This window comes from Stegastes partitus, unplaced genomic scaffold (genome assembly GCF_000690725.1).
Source record: "Stegastes partitus isolate 25-593 unplaced genomic scaffold, Stegastes_partitus-1.0.2 Scaffold1559, whole genome shotgun sequence".
NCBI classification, from domain to species: Eukaryota; Metazoa; Chordata; class Actinopteri; family Pomacentridae; genus Stegastes; species Stegastes partitus.
Window position 1 is genome coordinate 122,990 of NW_007579290.1, and position 18,259 is coordinate 141,248.

General features: G+C 40.4%; 1 protein-coding gene across 2 annotated transcripts in view; it reads right to left on the reverse strand.

Annotated features, from left to right (window-relative positions):
* Positions 1-18,259, reverse strand: part of myom1b (myomesin 1b) — a 43,625-nt gene that overhangs the window by 10,719 nt on the left and 14,647 nt on the right. For both annotated transcript variants that reach the window (XM_008300563.1, XM_008300564.1), the window contains 11 exons: positions 15,550-15,711; positions 15,291-15,452; positions 11,993-12,134; positions 10,791-10,990; positions 10,253-10,306; positions 10,030-10,154; positions 9,729-9,912; positions 8,445-8,619; positions 8,233-8,354; positions 1,958-2,154; positions 1,752-1,878 (listed from right to left, as the gene is read on the reverse strand). In XM_008300563.1, the coding sequence (XP_008298785.1) occupies positions 1,752-1,878; positions 1,958-2,154; positions 8,233-8,354; positions 8,445-8,619; positions 9,729-9,912; positions 10,030-10,154; positions 10,253-10,306; positions 10,791-10,990; positions 11,993-12,134; positions 15,291-15,452; positions 15,550-15,711 (1,650 nt within the window). The remainder of the gene's footprint in view (positions 1-1,751; positions 1,879-1,957; positions 2,155-8,232; positions 8,355-8,444; positions 8,620-9,728; positions 9,913-10,029; positions 10,155-10,252; positions 10,307-10,790; positions 10,991-11,992; positions 12,135-15,290; positions 15,453-15,549; positions 15,712-18,259) is intronic.

Genomic DNA, 18,259 nt, shown 5'->3' on the forward strand with positions numbered 1-18,259 from the left:
TTATGTGTCTCATAGGTGTTGTCAACAATTATGCCCATAGAATAATGCAAAAATCCTGCACACTGCTGCCTTGTTCTCTGTTATTTTAGCTTATGCTGCACAACAGAACTATTCCTTGTCATCAAGACCAAGCTTAATGGCCTTACTGATATCCTAAGTGTTTATTGTTCTCTTATGCATTGCTGTTTACTATTTGCTATCCTGTTCGCTCTCCCCTTTACCCTCACCCCAACCGGCTGAGGCAGATGTCTTCTCTCCCTGAGCCTGGTTCGCTTGTAGGTTTCTTCTTTATTCAAGAGATTTTTTTTCCCCACTGTTACTAATTTCTGCTCAACAGGTGTTGCTCAAAGAAAACCCTGGAATTGTTGGATTTCTCTCCATAATATGGTAAGGTCTTCAACTTATTCCATGATAAGCCTTGGGTTACGAATTGGTATTTCAATAAAACAAAACTGAATTTAATCAAATTTTAAATCCTTATAATACTATTGTCAAGTAGATACAGTACATGGTGAGAAAGCAGGATAATATGCAAAGTCTTTCTCTCTTTATCCAGATTAAATACACTTATGCAATTATAATCAATGCTCTGTCAACAAATCTGATTACTTGAATCTTGACTAAGTGAGAGAAGACCAACTGTTGCACTTTGGCCAAGCCATGATGACTTAAATGTGTTGTAATTTAATATAAGATGATGTAGTATGAACCTATGTTGCAAAACACCTTTAAACTATTTTAAATCCGTCCACAGCAGCCAGTCATGCTGCAAGCACAAGGATATGTGTTATAGTTGCAACACAATGTTTGGGATTTTCTCTTGACTTGCTGGCAAATCAATGACTTTGTCCAGCTTCTGATTGTAAATGTGAATCTTGAAAATCACGTTTTTTTTCAACTTCTCGGTCTGTCCATTTGGTATTTGTTGGAAAAATTATGAGGAAATAAATAGTTAACACCATGGCTGACCGGAGATGGATTTTGAAGGATGTTTTCTATTAAAGTGTGTGATCAGGCTTGAAGGGACCTTTAGTCTCTTGTGTACAAAAAGAATCCCAAATTTCTCAAAGCTCAACTCAATAGCTTCTTTGTTCGCCTTGCTCTGTCTGGTAAAAGACCAAATCTGTCAAACTCTGTGTCCAAGTTGTAATATAAGAATTTTAAGGGTTCCTTTCTCAGACTCCAAAAAGAAAGAGTTCCAGAAACACTGAGCCAGAAGTGACATTATGCAAAGGCTGAGCAATGACCCCGATGATTGGTTAGCAAACTGAACTGTAGAGCAGCAACTAATCTGATTGTAATTATCAGTTAGGCTCATGTATTTTCTTTAGTAAATCATTATCTGTTGGGTTGCAAAATATCAGAAAAGAGTGAAGGAGGCCAGTTATGATGTTGTAAGACTTGAGGTGATGTCTTCAATTACAAACAAATTGTCCAAAAAACCCCAAATGTTTGATTTTGTATCAAGCAATACAAACGAAAATCCTCATGACTGATTGGCATGAACCAATATATTCACTGTTTTTATTGTAAAACTGACAACCAAAGTTTATACAGTTGCCAAAATAGTTACTAAATTCTTTCCAGTGCATCAAAAAAATTGATTAATTTAGATTTTCAACTTCATTATTGTGCAAGATCAGTGAAATGTGTGTTTGAAAAATGGTCACTTTTTCCTTTTTTTGTTCTAAAACTGGGTTTCTGTTCATGAAAATTGTCTCCCAGCAGGTGAATCACGTGCTCCAACCAACCTGGCACAGCGATGGTCCACTCCTCACACAGGAAGGTGTTGCTGGGCAGCGACGGGATGCCAACACCGGCCATGTTGGCTGCTCGGACCTGGAACTGGTACTTCTTGTTCTCCTTCAGGTCAGACACCTGGAGACAGAAACACAAAACCTTAAAGCTGCCAGTTGAACCCAAGGCTTGCATTGAGAGGCGTTTCATATCAGCTCACCCTGTAGGCCCTCTCGCTGATAGACCTGATGTTGGCCTCGTGCCACTTGCCCGGCACGCCATCGATGACCTCACGGTAATCCACAAAGTAGCCGGTGATGTCAGCACCTCCGATGAAGTTTGGCTGTTTCCAGGAGAGCACCATGGAGTCGCGAACGCACTCCAGGACGGTGATGCCATAGGGTGGAGCAGGAGAGGCTGCAGCAGAAGACTCCAATTAACCAACACAGCCTCAGCAAGGAAGCTGATGTAATGGGAAACTGAAGCACGACAATGAAGTGATGCCTTTAATTCCCAAACTTCCTTTAAAATGCCGCGCTGCTGATTAATTTAAAATCTTTAATTGCTTAAGTTCTTTAATTGTAGCTTTGGAAACAATGAGCTTCAGTGTTCCATTACTGGAAGCTGCTTACAGCAAGTACTGACCAACAACACCTCATGGCCAAATGATTCACTACTGGATTGTACATGAATCTAAAGATCATTGAAGGTGAATATTTGCTGTAACAGAAAATAAATTCACGGCACATTTATGACTTTAAGGTTCATGATTAGACGTTTGTGTCTGGGTTTGCTTAAAGGAATAGATGATGATTTTGTGAAACAGATACAGTAGACTGACCACTCTTTATGTCTAAATATGAAGCCACAACCAGTTACCATTACCTACTAGAAACAGGGAATAACAGCCTGATTGGCTCTTACAAAATCCACCTACCAGCACCACTTAAATTAAATAAATGGCACCCATTGTTTTGTTTTTCTTACATATCTGTTTTCCTCTGACTATGGCTGCCCCTTAAAAAATGTGGTAAAAAGTTGTGAAATTTGGCACACCGCTTGAGGAAAGTCCCCTGATTCTTCTCACCAAGTATCATGTCTTTACCTCAAACACTCTAGCCAGGAGTGGTTTGAAGTAGGAAGCGCATTTGTGCACGTAACTTTAGAACCACATACCCAATTTTCAAAAATTAGGTACCATTCAAAACATCTAATACATTCCCACCAAACTGGATCTTATGAAGATGAGTTAAAGTCTTCAAGAAATAAAGATAATCTTCAGACCAAGCCTCACAAAAGTTATCAGATTGATTTTAAATTTACGAAACCATCCATTTTAGCTCAAAATCAAACAGCATCAGATCTCAGTTACGGTTTCATGTACAGCCATCAAACTTCGTGTTTGGACTCTGCAACTCTCCTTGAGGTTGTCCTAAACAAAATTGCACAATTAGACCAATGTCTGACGCTACAATAAGCATTAAAATGCTTTTTTGTCTATTAGTGCTTACAGCTATGCTTTTAATATGATCAAACCAAGCTGCCATGGTGACTCCCTCATCGTTTACAGCTATTTCTTTTTCATCATGTTATATATTTTTGGTTTATTCGGTGTAATGAATGAAGTGTGCAAACCAAGCAGACCATCAGATAGACTCTGTGAACTCGTGTTTTACAACTAAAACATCAACACGCAAACTGTAGAGCTTAACTAAATTAAATCAAGTAGGTTAATTAGTTCTTCTACCAGTTTTGAGCTAAGCTATGTTGTGGTTGTAGCTTCATATTTAAGGAGAGTGATATCAAGCTTTAGATACAACTCCTTACAAAAAATGATCATAATTTATAAAAATGTCACACTACTCCTTTATACCATCAATTAGAGAGAATTAAGCAGTTATAACACAGTATTTGTGGTAACGAAGGAAACAGTCTTGTTTGAGGGAGTGTGTGTGAGCAACAGGTCTCTACAAAAGCAGGATCACGTAACACGGTGACAACAAATTTGCCTGTCACACCCAAATAGTCCCGTGAACTTGACACCCTCCTCCTCTATTTAGGGGTGAGAAGTCGGTCAAAGTGTCCGGGAGGTGGATGTCTGACCATGTCCACAGGTCGCTCCCTAAAAGGCTTCAGGTCACAAGTGTCCTGCTCTTGTGTTGGCTCGATGACCCACTTTCCCAAGTGCCGTGACACACTTCTGTGTGTTTGTGTGTTAAAGTCCTCAGAGAGGTGAACTGACACCAGACCACCAAGTCAGGAGGTTGTGGGTGAGAGGTGGCCGGAAAGCGTGACTGTGTTGAGTTAAACCTGGTTACAGTGGAGTTTCACTGTGACTTACCTTCAAAAGCAGATTACCAGTAGAGCAGTTCATCTACTTTTTGTTGACTATTGTTTGTGAAATACCTGCAGATGTTACATGAATGATGCAACTCGGAAACTCAGGATAGAACATGTTCATTGATCTTAAATGGGTGGAGGTTATAGAGTATTTTAGTTCATTTGGAGTACCGGTGCTCACCTGCTGACCCTTTCCTGGGTCTCGGTTTCTCCCAATTAGCAGAAGCGTCTACCGAGAACTTACGTGCCTTCACAGCCTCGTCCTGAACCTCAGCAGCGACCGGGTCTAAGTGTGCAGCTGTGATTGTGTCAGTAAGTGGGTCAGAAACTGAGCCTGACTCTGAGGGCAGCTTTTTTGCCAGGTCAGGGGCCCAGGACACGCTGCCTCTCTTGCCCCCTTTGTTTTTACCCTCCGCGGGGTTGAGCCCTGCAGCCCCTCCTGCCCCCTCCCTGGCTTCAGTGTCAGCCTGAGCTCTACTGCGCTTTTGCATAGTGTCAGGGGGGTACTGGACAGTTTCATGCGTGCCCGTCCAGCGTGGCCTGTGCTCGGTTAGTTGGCCCGCGTTACCCCCCGGCCCCATCTTCGACAACACACCGTGTGGGATGCCGCCCCCTACGGGTGTTAGCAGAGAGAAGCAAGAAGAAGCTTTTTAAAACAGGCAAAAGATCCACAAAAAAAGAAGCAATATTCATGGCATCAGCCTATCAAATACAGTTCAATGTCTTCATCTGACTGGGAAGGAAAATGAAGACAAGATGACCAACGAGTGACATCCACGTGAGGAGGCTTCATTTGGGATTATGAGAGCATGCAGGCGTGTAAAGTAGAGCAGCCAAACAGTGTGGGTGTGTGTGGCTTTGTGCCGACCCTTTATGAAAAGCTTTAGTACCGATGCCAACGGATTCCATCACCTCTTAGATTCGCACTCGAAGGATGAAGTAAGTGGTGTGTTGAGACTGAACGCAACAACACGCCATGATCTAATACCTATGAAGTAGTGCTGTTCTCAACATTAAAAACTTTGAGTAGCAACTTTGCTTTAATGAAACGTTCTATTTACTGTCAATGAGGTTTATTAGTATTAGCAGTAACAGTACATCTGCCTGCATTACAAATACGTTGGCATGAGTGTGTTTCATAAAGGGAGAACGGAGCCGCTCAGCACAAAGCCGGCCAGCGAATGAGTGACATCCAAAGGCGGGAAAGCTGTGACGGTTATAATGCAGAGAGTTTAATTCAGGACACACATGCAGGAGGTCAGACAGAGCATCTCTGACAATAACTACAACAGCAGCATTGTTTCTGTTACTGATTTGCAGAGTAAGTGTTAGAACTGGGCTACATATTTAGATGTGAATAATCTTAGAATTCGGAACTGTTTTTTAAATAAGTTAAATTTTGCTTATTTAAGTTCATGTTTTATATGTGTCTTTATAGGAAAATGAAGAGATTTCAGCCCTAATGGGCGTCCACTGTTGTCAGAACTTCCCAGTTACAGAAGCTTGTTTTTTTAATCTGGTACAGCAGGTGTTACAGCCCAACAACGCCCCCTTGTGTTTAACCTTGGCAGTGTTTTCATGTAGATTTAACTGACCGGCCATTTGACCAAAGTGTCCCTTCCCAACCTGAAAACTCGCCTTATTGTCTTTCAGGGCAGCTGCGGTTTGATGTGTTTGCCACTTTGCCTCTTGTTTTTATGTTTGCTTGAGATGGTGGATACTAATAACCCTGGACAGCGTAGATTTAGCAGTTCCTTCTGTGTCCCTTTTCCTAGCAGATACTTAACAATTGTACCGGTTGTGCCACTTGTTTATTTGCCTGGAAACTGGGCAAAGCGTTTGATCGCTCACACAAACTCAGTTAACTATTTTCATCTTTGTTTAGATGCACTAGGAGTAGGGGTTTAGAATCCTTTGGATAGGCAGGATAGCCCATTTTTGTTGTTTGGTTGTTGTTTGCTTGTTAAAGTCCCCATCTGGTCATTGATCAAACCCCTAAAACTTCCCCTCAATGTATCAGTGACATATTGAAAGCTTGTCCGATGAGAATAATTCCTTCCTGCCTTAAAATGGCTTCGATGTAACTTGCTGCAGCTTGAGCACACCAGCTCACCTACTGTAAAACTACTGTACTCTATGCAATGGCAAGTTCTTATATTGAAGTAATTAAGCAATAGATGTTCAAACAGGAAAGTGATTATGAAAAAGAACAATAATAATAATAGCATAAAGACATTTTTGTCCCCCCATGAAGAGATTTTAATTGCCCTCCTGACATGTTTGAACCACTGCCAAAGGAAACTCAAAGATGCCCAAATGATAAGAATACAGAATAAAAATCATTTGTATATATTTTTAACCACTTTGGGGTTTTGTGTACCCCATCATAGCAGACATTTTTGTTTATTAAAGGGTCAGAAATAAAAGGAAATACATTGACTTCTGTTTTTTTTTCTTTCTTTTACTGTGACTCATTATATTTACTGTCATGTGGAGTCACCACCCAATATTGAACTTAATGTCCTGTCAGTCTGAATTATACATCTGGGGTTTGGAACATTGCATCATTTTTAACAAAAACATCCGTAATCATCACATGCTGCCTGATGCAATTTTTTCTCCTGACAATCACATATAAAGTAGGTCACTCCAGCAGCATGTACAGTAACTCTATTTTGTCTGTGTGCATTTTTAAATAAACGTTTCCTACATGATTTACGTTAGTCAGGCAGAATCAGCTGAACAGAACAATCTCACTGCCATGTTAGCTGCCAACAGAGAGGTTAGAACGAGGTTTGAGGGTACCGGTGGGGTGGGAGAGGTCCGTGTGTTGGTACCGTTGGCACCATGTGGGGTTGCCGACACGTCTTGTGCCCAGGAAAGGTGAGGGGGAGAAAACGGGGGAGGGTGGTGGTGGTCATGATGGTGGTGGTGGTGGTGGTGGTGGTGGTTTGTGAAACTGGGCTGGTTTGTAACCACCGCTGAATTGGATCGCACTGACCCAAATTAGAGGAAGTCTACAAGTCCTGACCCCAACCCTGCCTCAGGCTGTGCAGGGAGGAGGAGGAGGAGGAGGTGGAGGTTTGGGTGGATGTGGCTGGACAAGGTGGTGGGTGGGTGGAGCATACAACAGTGCAGAATAACAACAGAGTGGAACCATGGTGGAGATAGTGTGGGAGTATAGATGACATAAAGAGCTGAAGACATGTTTTAAGATAGCAGCCTAAAACACACTGTATGTCAAATACCAGCTAAATGTTAAACACTTTATTTCATACTTTCAAATAAAATTCTACCATTAGGCCAAATAATTTAACATCAACCATCAGTCTGTGGTGTTCGGTGCATTTCAAGAGTCATTTTTGTGGTGATTTATTTCCCTTTCAATGGATTCTGTTTGCCTAAACCTGAATCTAAAACTTCTGAAGTTTCTGGGATTCTTGAGGAAACTTTTTTTTTATCAATCTGCAGAAAACAGTTACTTTTTAAATTTTCAGCTATGAAATGATATTTTAATAGCAATTTTATGCTAAAATTAAGGTTTTTAAATTTGCAAAAGTCAGCCAAATAAAGCATGTGTTGCATCTATAACTATAATTTCCAGATATCCTAAATCGGAATGTGTAATATGTATAATACCAACAAAATGCAAAATGTTGCTTTATTTTTTTCATACTTTCAAAGAAAATGTTATCCTTTCACAAGTATTGTTTTTGTGTTGCAAATTCCTCTTTTTTTAGTGAATTTGTCTAAACTTGCTTCTAAACCTTCTGAAGTTTATGGGATCCTTCAGGAAACCTTTTTAACAATCTGCAGAATGTCGTTGCCTTTTTTTCATGTCAGTTATGAACTGATTGACTGGCATTAGATTTTTCTAATTTGCAAAAGTTGACTGAATAAATCATGTGCTGCATCTGTAATTATGAGTCCCAGATAGCCTAAATATGTCTTGTGGTATTTACTTATATAGAATTTTGCTGATACATGAACCTTTACAAAACTCACACAGCAAAACTGACTCAGAAATGCACATTACAACATCAGCAGCTTTTTTTTTTTCTTTCTTTCTTGTCATCTACATGATTTAAGGTGTATTTTTTTCTTTAAGCTACAAATCTGAATAAAACTTCAGCTGGAACCATCCATTTTACTCACCAATAGCAGCCTTCACCTCTACAGGCTCCGACTCCGGGGAGAACTGACTGAGTCCAGCGGCGTTCACGGCTCTCACCCTGAACACGTACGTCTCTCCTGTCATCAGGCCGTGGCAGATGAACCTGCAAACAGAGGTAAACAAAAATATATTCACTGGACATGGTTTGCATCAGAATTGTGTACCAGTAAATAAAAAGGGGGGTGAATTTTACCTGGTAGCATTTACAGGCTTGTTGTTGCAGGGCTCCCACACGTTGCTGCCCACCACGCTGCTCTCGATGTAATAACCCACCAGCTCTTTGGCATCATGGGACGCTTCCCAGGACACAACTACTGATGTGTCCGTGTTTCTGGTGGGAACTACTTTTCCTGGGGCAGATGGGATATCTGTGGACAATAGCAGTGTTTATTATCTAATAGTATAACACTGACGCATGTACAGCAATGTGCATAAGTTGAAGGTACTAAAGCAAAGTGACATCAATTATGTCTAAAATCGAATCAGTATTTGTTGTGAGTCGACTTAGTTTGCCTTTAAAATCACTTCTCCTCAGTTCCCTTGCATACAATTTTCAAGATACTTGACAGGTTGGTTGTTACAAGCATCTTGAAGAACTTTAGTTATTCTGTGGATTCAAACTGACCTCCCAATTAGAATTTATTTATTTCATTTATTTAAAACATTCCAAGAAAGTTCTGCAGAGTTCTAACAATATTTTAGATTCCTTTTTTTTAATGTTTTTAGTTTCCAGGATGATCTTCTTGAAGGTAGGCCAATTGAGGATGTTCTAAAAATGTTTGGTGATAACATTGTTATAGAGGAACGTTCTATATGTGTTTCCTCAACAAAAAGGCAAAATGTTCTACTTTTATTATATTATATTAAAGGAATGTTATGAAGCGTTCTGTAATTAAAAATATTCTGTCATCTGAGGCCTTGAAAATAACATTTGGAAAACATTTTTTGAATGTTGGTTTCAGAATGTTCCTCTTTTGTTATCATGGAACATTGTGAGAATGGTTTATAGAAGAATGTTCTATGTGTTCTGCAGAACATCCCCAAAACATCCTCAGAACATTCCAGGCGGCTGGTCCACCTTTGTTAATATTTTACATTACACAGTTTATAGAACATCATTTGTGTTTTTGACGTCTTCTGAATGTTGACATTAAAACATTAGATTAACTTTACAGGAACATTACTGGAAATGAAACATTTTCTTAAAACATTCTAGTCATAAAATCTTTAAAAGCATGTTAGAACTTGTAGGTAATGTTATCCAATGTTGTGGGAATGTTCTCTGCCAGCTCTTCATGATGTTAAGATCCTTGCAGGACTCATTGTTCTCCTTGAGGCTGAAAGTAGCTCTGTCTGATTCTATCTGTAGGTTTGGGTCCACATCTAGAACCCATCAGTCGCCTCCCGTCTAGTGTTGTCTGATAAATAAGAAACCAGTCATCTAAAGCACTTTGTATGTTTGTGTGTGTCTTCTGACCAAGCTTGTCGCCAACTGTGGTGGCCTCCGTTGGGTCGGATGGTTCACCGACACCGGCAGAGTTGCAGCAGCGGACGCGGAAGTTGTAGGATTTCCCCTCAGCGAGATCAAACAGCGCAAAGCGAGGAGACTTTACTGGGATCTCTGTGTTCACCCTCTGCCAGCTGTCTGTGCCGGAGACACACTGACGAACGAAGAGGAAAGTCAAGCTGTCATTGATCACAGGAACACTGGTGGGTCATTATTTCAGACGCAGAAGAAAGGACGGTTTGTAGTTAATGGGGAGAAAAACACAATTTACCTTTTCCACATAGTACATGACACCTTCAAGGCCTTTCTCGCCAGGTGGCTTCCAGCTCAGAACCACGTAGTTTTTGGTTGCTTCTGTCACCTGCAGCTCACGAGGTCGGCCAGGAACGACACCCTCTGATGGTGAGAAGACAAATAATTATCCCACAGCTGCAATATCACCTTAAAGTCACTCACTGGTGTAATTTTTTTATATAAAAAATGTGATTTCCTACCTGCAGGTTCCTCCTCTGTGACAATGATTTGGCCAGTCCAGGGAGCAGAAGTACCTGAGAACAAGAAGATGATCATCAGGTGAATGTTGTCGACCTTGTGATTCTTAGTCATCTACAGGTGTTAATGTTCCTAGATGTTGCTCCAGGGTTTAATGAATACATTTTTAAATCAAAAACTTTAACCAGAATGTCAGTTTTGATGGCGGTAGTGGAAAACCCTTTAAAAACATAACAACAAACAACAAACTGATCATTTACAGTACAAAGAATCCAACTGAACATATAAAATATATAAAGAAATTCCCATTTTATCACACTTTTATGGAACATTAGATTAAAATGTTGACTTTCAAACATTATAAGAGCTTGTAGGTGTTGTTTGCCAACACTGTGGGAATGTTTCCTGCTTCCAGAGTAACTTTTTGCCATCTCTATTAGTTACTCTGCTATTTTGACTTCTAAATATGGATAAAAGTGTCATATTTATGGTTGTCTCTGACCAGACGTACAGTAAAGTCAGACATCCAGGCTGCGGTACCTCTCATGCGGGCTCGGTCAGCTGGATCCATGGCAGCCACCGGCTCAGACACTCTGGACGGGCGGCTCATACCGCTCCTGTTGACGGCTCGGACACGGAAGGTGTAAGATCGGCCCTCCACCAAACCAGTGACTGGGAAACGGGCGAACTTGACCGGAGTGTCATTGCACTGAATCCAGTGGGTGGTTCCAACCTCACACCTGGGCACAAAGATATCAGTCAGTGACTCTCATGTTGGGTGTAACTGGATGAATGAACTGTGCTTAAAGATGCTGTCAGGGTTGTCCAATTATGTTACACATTACAAATGTTTTCAAGATGTTACAGAGGTCTTAATTGACAGAATGCTTTTTATAAAATGGAAAGTTCTGCAACATGAAAGTAATGTTTTGAGAGGAAAGTTCATTCTTAGTTCCCTAAAAGTTCTCCTTAAAGGATGGACAACTGAATACGTTCTTTAATTGTTTGGTGACAACATTGTTAGAAGTCATTCTTAAAACAAAATGTTGCATTGGGAACGTCCTTTCTTTTGTTATAATGCAACATTATAGAATTTTATGGGAACGTTCTTGTTTTGGGGATGTTGTTCAGGCACAACATTCTGCATTCAAAATGTTCCACCTTGCTTAATACATTACATTAAAGAAACGTTTTATTAAAAAAGAACATTAGAGGCCTTGGTAAGATCTGAATGTCGGTTTAAGAACTTCCTTTGTTATCATGGAACATTGTAAGAATGATAATCTGTGGCACTGACAACATCCAAAAACAACATCCTCTGAATGTTGCAAAATGTCTTAAAGGAACATTATTTGAAATCATAGATATCCTTAAAATGCTCTCTGAACATTACATTAATCTTAGCCAGAAACATGATCTGCTAGCTGGGTATTGATCCGTTTATTGTCTTCTTTCCTCTAATTTTTGATACATTCGAAGTTTAAGTTTCTGTTGTTGGTTCCTTTTTTCCTGTGGTTGTATCTCTAATTTGTTTTATAGCTTTCAAAAATTGTGGTTTCATGAGTGCTGGAGGATTTTCCTGAGCAAAAAATTTCTATCTGAAAGGGAGAAAATCAATCACTGGAAAAAATGCAAAATGTCACAGCCTGTTTAAAGCAGATAACAACCTGATAATGACACACGTGTGACCGACAGTTGTTGTTTTGTAAGTTAAACCAACAAGCAGCAGCACACTGACCGACCTGTCCACAAAGTATCCCAGGATGGAGTCGCTTCCATCGACAGCCGGCTGCTTCCAGGTGACAATGATGTAATCCTTGTTGGCATCCAGACAGCGAACATCCAGAGGGGCTCCAGGAGCTCCTTCCACCTCAGCTTCAGCATCTAACAGACACAACACCACCAGGACTGTCAGTACACACACTGAACACGTGTGTTTTATGTTCTTTATTCACCTCTGACCCGACGTCATGTTTACAATAGCGTCACTGGGTGTTTGTTTTGCAGGGAGAGCGGCCTGTGCTGAACCGTGGAACTGCAAGCCTTTGATGCAGGAATGTTTCTGGTCCTCGTGTCAAAGACAAGTTCAGGGCAGGAGGACAGAATTAGCAGCGAGCTGCTCCGGAGCGATAAAGGAGGTGACTCTCAAAGGAACACAATAACGGCTGCAGTCTGCAGGTAAAGTCAGGGCACCGGGGAAAGACTTGGATAGCGTTGCCTATAAGTTCTAATGATGTTTTAAAGACAACGTTCAAAAAAAGACAAAGTTCAAAGAAGATATTAAGGATGTTTCTTGTTTCAAATAATGCTCCATTGAGTTTAAAAGTTAACTAACAATGTTTTTACTGGAACATTTGGAGGATTTTTAAAGGGCCCACCTAGAATTTATTTTTTGTTCTGAGAAAGTTCCGCAAAGTTCTCGTCACGTTTTCAGCAGGAAGTTCTATTTAAGAATGTCCTTCCGAAAGGCAATGTTCTTAAAACATTTTCTTAATGTTGCACTGAGAACGGCCTTCCATTGTTATTATGTAACATTGTGGGAACGTTTTATAGAATAACTTTGTAAACAACAAAATCGCTAAATACATTCTGAGAAAGTTCTGGCAATGTTCTTTTTTTTGTCACCAGAATGTTCTTCTTAATGGCAGGATAAAGTTCTCCAAGGACTTCTCTTTAAAAATGTTCTTAAAACAGTTGCCAAATGTTGCACTGAGAACATATTTCCTTTGTTATCATGTAACCTTATGGGAATGTTTTATAAAAGAACGTTCTATAATCTATAATCTATAAACATCAGCTCAGAACATTGCAGCCAGAATGTTCCACCTTTATTAATAGGTCACATTATAGGAACATCTTATAAAAAAACATTCTGTCATTTGAGACCTCGGGAACATCTTGAAAACATCTTTTGAATGTTGGTTGTTCTTTTGTTATCATGTAACACAATCTGACAACATCCTCTGAATGTTAAAACGTTCTGTCCTCGTTCGCTTTTAACCTCATAGGAACATTATTTGAAAATAGACACTCTTAAAATGTTCTTTAAACATTATATTAAAATGTTTTCTTTAAGAAAATGCTAGAACCTGTAGGCAATGTTACCCAATGTTGTGGGAATGTTCCCTGTTTCCTGTTGCATGATAACAAAAGACAAACGCTTAAAAATATTTGCAAGATGTTCTAGAGGCCTCGGTGTGTGTTTTTATGTGGTTTTAATTAAACATCCTTGTAATGTAATATATATATATTAACAAAGGTGGAACATTGTGTCTCCAATATTCTGAGGATGTTTAGGTGATGTTGTTGAGGGAACACATTGTAGAACGTTCTTCTGTAAAACATTCCTGCAATGTACATGACAACAAAGGAAGGATGTTCTCAGTGCAATAGTCTGCCAATGTTCATGCTTAGAGAAAAGTCTTTAGAGAACTTTATCTTGCCTTTAAGAGGAACATTTGGGGAATTAAAAAAATAGTAAACATTACTTATACTTTGCAGAACTTTCTGGGAGGGAATGTGGAGCTATACAGTCTGTATTTTACAACATTAGAGACAACATCCTACTTTTGAAATGATTAACATTATGTACTTTGTGTTAAAAGTGTAACCAGAAAACATTTTTACTGGGCAATTTAACTAAATTATCACTTCACGTTCCTGACCTGTCGTGATGGGCCTTGCATAAGAGGAGCGAAAACAACAAATGTTCACACAGAGTGCAGAGAAGAAACTGGGCAGCCGGTTGTTTCTCCTTGAAGTAGATATTCACGGTATCTATCTGCACCCACGGACGAGCTCATTCCACCGCTGAGCTCTCTGAGAATAGAACCGCTGCAGCCGGGATCGTATAGCGTTTTGTTATGGAGACTGTACCTGGCGTCTTCTTTTACTGGGCGACCCTGAGCTGCTCTGTTCTCTTCATACTCAACATGAGCAGAAACTGAAGCCTCAAAGGTCAGATTGTCTCTGAAGGCAGCACTGATAAGCTGCACCGACCACTTTTTTCCACAGTATTAAAACAGATGCCAGGGAGTTGCCACTCAGCGGCGTCTCTATTAGAGACATCCTATTTAAAACCGTGAACTCACATTCAGACATTTTGACTGTTAAACGTGGTGTCATCATCATCAGCCAGGGAACACGCTGTGGTGACTTTGACCTTGACCTAAAGAGATACGTGACGAAAACAAGGCCGAGGGAGTCGGGCTGCGTTTAGCTTGTGTTGACAGCAGAGAAAATGTCTGTGGGGAGATACCTGACATATATAACAATCAGAGGCTATTAAGAGTTCAGAGCTGGATTCATTCAAGTGTGACATTTGAAGAATTGTCAGCGTGACTGCGATTGAATTGGCGCTTACGTAGCTTAGATTGGAGGCAACACTGGCTCAAGATCTGGATTATTCACATGATTGAATCAAACAGCAGGAGAGTTGTGGCTCTAGGATGGTTCTATATTGCGGTAATTGTAAAACTATACAAATTAGATGCACACACTAAGCTACAGTTTAAAGTCCTGCTGTGTCCAGTGAAGTGAGAATCTGAAGGGAATTGTCTTAACCTGTTTATTCTCTGAACCCTAAAACCCAGCAGTGAGTTTTAAAAAGTATGAAACCATTTATCAAAGCCAGAAACTGTAGAAACAGAAAAAATCATCCGACTTTCCGATGGTCCTTGAACTAAACATCTGTGCCATGAGGCTCCATCAGGACAAATAACCAAATCTAAGCATAAAATTGAGATATTTAGTCAAAATCACTTTATTCTATGTTTCATTTCAAAGTTCACAGAAACTGACTTTTCAGGTTTCATTTTTTTTTCAATTTTGTTAAAACAAATAATCAAAGAAATTCAACTTTCTGGGGGTATTTTTGTTTTGTTGATCTAAATTTGTGGCATTATAGCTGGGTATGACCTCCCTCTACTTCTAATCATCTGTTTCCATAGAGGTGCAGGACTTCATGTAGCAGTGAAAATGAGCTCACAGTGAGTTTCAGAGGGTTAGTGACAAGAAAACCATCAGGTAGACGGTACCAACCTCTGACAAAGATGTAAGCAGAGTAGGTTTCATATCCAGACTTGGTGGTGACCCGCAGAGTGTAGAGACCCTCGTCCTCCTTGTTGAGGTGTGTCAGGGTCAGCGTGGCTCGGTCTCCACTCCAGTGCATGTTGGCCCACTTAGAAGCACTCAGCAGAACATCTGAAAATAAAGATGCAGCAGTACAGGTATGAGACTGGAGGGATGGTTTAAAAGTGAGTTAATGTGGCAGAAATAATCATCAGAGCTGTCTACGTACCGTCTCTGTACCACTCGACCTCTGGCTGGTAGCGGTGCAGAGCGGGGTAGATGATGACCGTACACCCCAGACTCATGGTCTCGCCCTCTCTTCCAAACGACACACCAAACTTATCCACAATGTGAGTCTGGAAGGTGATGCCGTACTCAGACACCGGGCCCTCTGTGGATAAACCATGACAGAGTCAGAGCTTTGGCTTCTATTATCATTACCAAACCATTAACCTCCACACATACCACTGGAAAGGCTACTGTGATCACATCAAGAGGAAAGACACAACTTTAAAGACTATAAAAGAGACAGAACATCATCACATCAATGATCAAATCCACAGAAAACCCAGAAAAAAAACATGAACAATAAGCTACATGAAAACTTTTGCAGCCAGACAGGAAGAAGCTGGAGAAGTGTCTCAGATGTGCAGGAGTGAAGGACANCTCACCAATAGCAGCCTTCACCTCTACAGGCTCCGACTCCGGGGAGAACTGACTGAGTCCAGCGGCGTTCACGGCCCTCACCCTGAACACGTACGTCTCTCCTGTCATCAGGCCGTGGCAGATGAACCTGCAAACAGAGGTAAACAAAAATATATTCACTGGACATGGTTTGCATCAGAATTGTGTACCAGTAAATAAAAAGGGGGGTGAATTTTACCTGGTAGCATTTACAGGCTTGTTGTTGCAGGGCTCCCACACGTTGCTGCCCACCACGCTGCTCTCGATGTAATAACCCACCAGCTCTTTGGCATCATGAGACGCTTCCCAGGACACAACGACTGATGTGTCCGTGTTTCTGGTGGGAACAACTTTTCCTGGGGCAGATGGGATATCTGTGGACAATAGCAGTGTTTATTATCTAATAGTATAACACTGACGCATGTACAGCAATGTGCATAAGTTGAAGGTACTAAAGCAAAGTGACATCAATTATGTCTAAAATCGAATCAGTATTTGTTGTGAGTCGACTTAGTTTGCCTTTAAAATCACTTCTCCTCAGTTCCCTTGCATACAATTTTCAAGATACTTGACAGGTTGGTTGTTACAAGCATCTTGAAGAACTTTAGTTATTCTGTGGATTCAAACTGACCTCCCAATTAGAATTTATTTATTTCATTTATTTAAAACATTCCAAGAAAGTTCTGCAGAGTTCTAACAATATTTTAGATTCCTTTTTTTTAATGTTTTTAGTTTCCAGGATGATCTTCTTGAAGGTAGGCCAATTGAGGATGTTCTAAAAATGTTTGGTGATAACATTGTTATAGAGGAACGTTCTATATGTGTTTCCTCAACAAAAAGGCAAAATGTTCTACTTTTATTATATTATATTAAAGGAATGTTATGAAGCGTTCTGTATTAAAAAATGTTCTGTCATCTGAGGAAAATAGCATCTGGAAAACATTTTTTGAATGTTGGTTTCAGAATGTTCCTCTTTTGTTATCATGGAACATTGTGAGAATGGTTTATAGAAGAATGTTCTATAATGTGTTCTGCAGAACATCCCCAAAACATCCTCAGAACATTCCAGGCAGCTGGTCCACCTTTGTTAATATTTTACATTATACATTTTATAGAACATCATTTGTGTTTTTGACGTCTTCTGAATGTTGACATTAAAACATTAGATTAACTTTACAGGAACATTACTGGAAATGAAACATTTTCTTAAAACATTCTAGTCATAAAATCTTTAAAAGCATGTTAGAACTTGTAGGTAATGTTATCCAATGTTGTGGGAATGTTCTCTGCCAGCTCTTCATGATGTTAAGATCCTTGCAGGACTCATTGTTCTCCTTGAGGCTGAAAGTAGCTCTGTCTGATTCTATCTGTAGGTTTGGGTCCACATCTAGAACCCATCAGTCGCCTCCCGTCTAGTGTTGTCTGATAAATAAGAAACCAGTCATCTAAAGCACTTTGTATGTTTGTGTGTGTCTTCTGACCAAGCTTGTCGCCAACTGTGGTGGCCTCCGTTGGGTCGGATGGTTCGCCGACACCGGCAGAGTTGCAGCAGCGGACGCGGAAGTTGTAGGATTTCCCCTCAGCGAGATCAAACAGCGCAAAGCGAGGAGACTTTACTGGGATCTCTGTGTTCACCCTCTGCCAGCTGTCTGTGCCGGAGACACACTGACGAACGAAGAGGAAAGTCAAGCTGTCATTGGTCACAGGAACACTGATGGGTCATTATTTCAGAGGCAGAAGAAAGGACGGTTTGTAGTTAATGGGGAGAAAAACACAATTTACCTTTTCCACATAGTACATGACACCTTCAAGGCCTTTCTCACCAGGTGGCTTCCAGCTCAGAACCACGTAGTTTTTGGTTGCTTCTGTCACCTGCAGCTCACGAGGTCGGCCAGGAACGACACCCTCTGACGGTGAGAAGATGAATAATTATCTCACAGCTGCAATATCACCTTAAAGTCACTCACTGGTGTAATTTTTTTATATAAAAAATGTGATTTCCTACCTGCAGGTTCCTCCTCTGTGACAATGATTTGGCCAGTCCAGGGAGCAGAAGTACCTGAGAACAAGAAGATGATCATCAGGTGAATGTTGTCGACCTTGTGATTCTTAGTCATCTACAGGTGTTAATGTTCCTAGATGTTGCTCCAGGGTTTAATGAATACATTTTTAAATCAAAAACTTTAACCAGAATGTCAGTTTTGATGGCGGTCATGGAAAACCCTTTAAAAACATAACAACAAACAACAAACTGA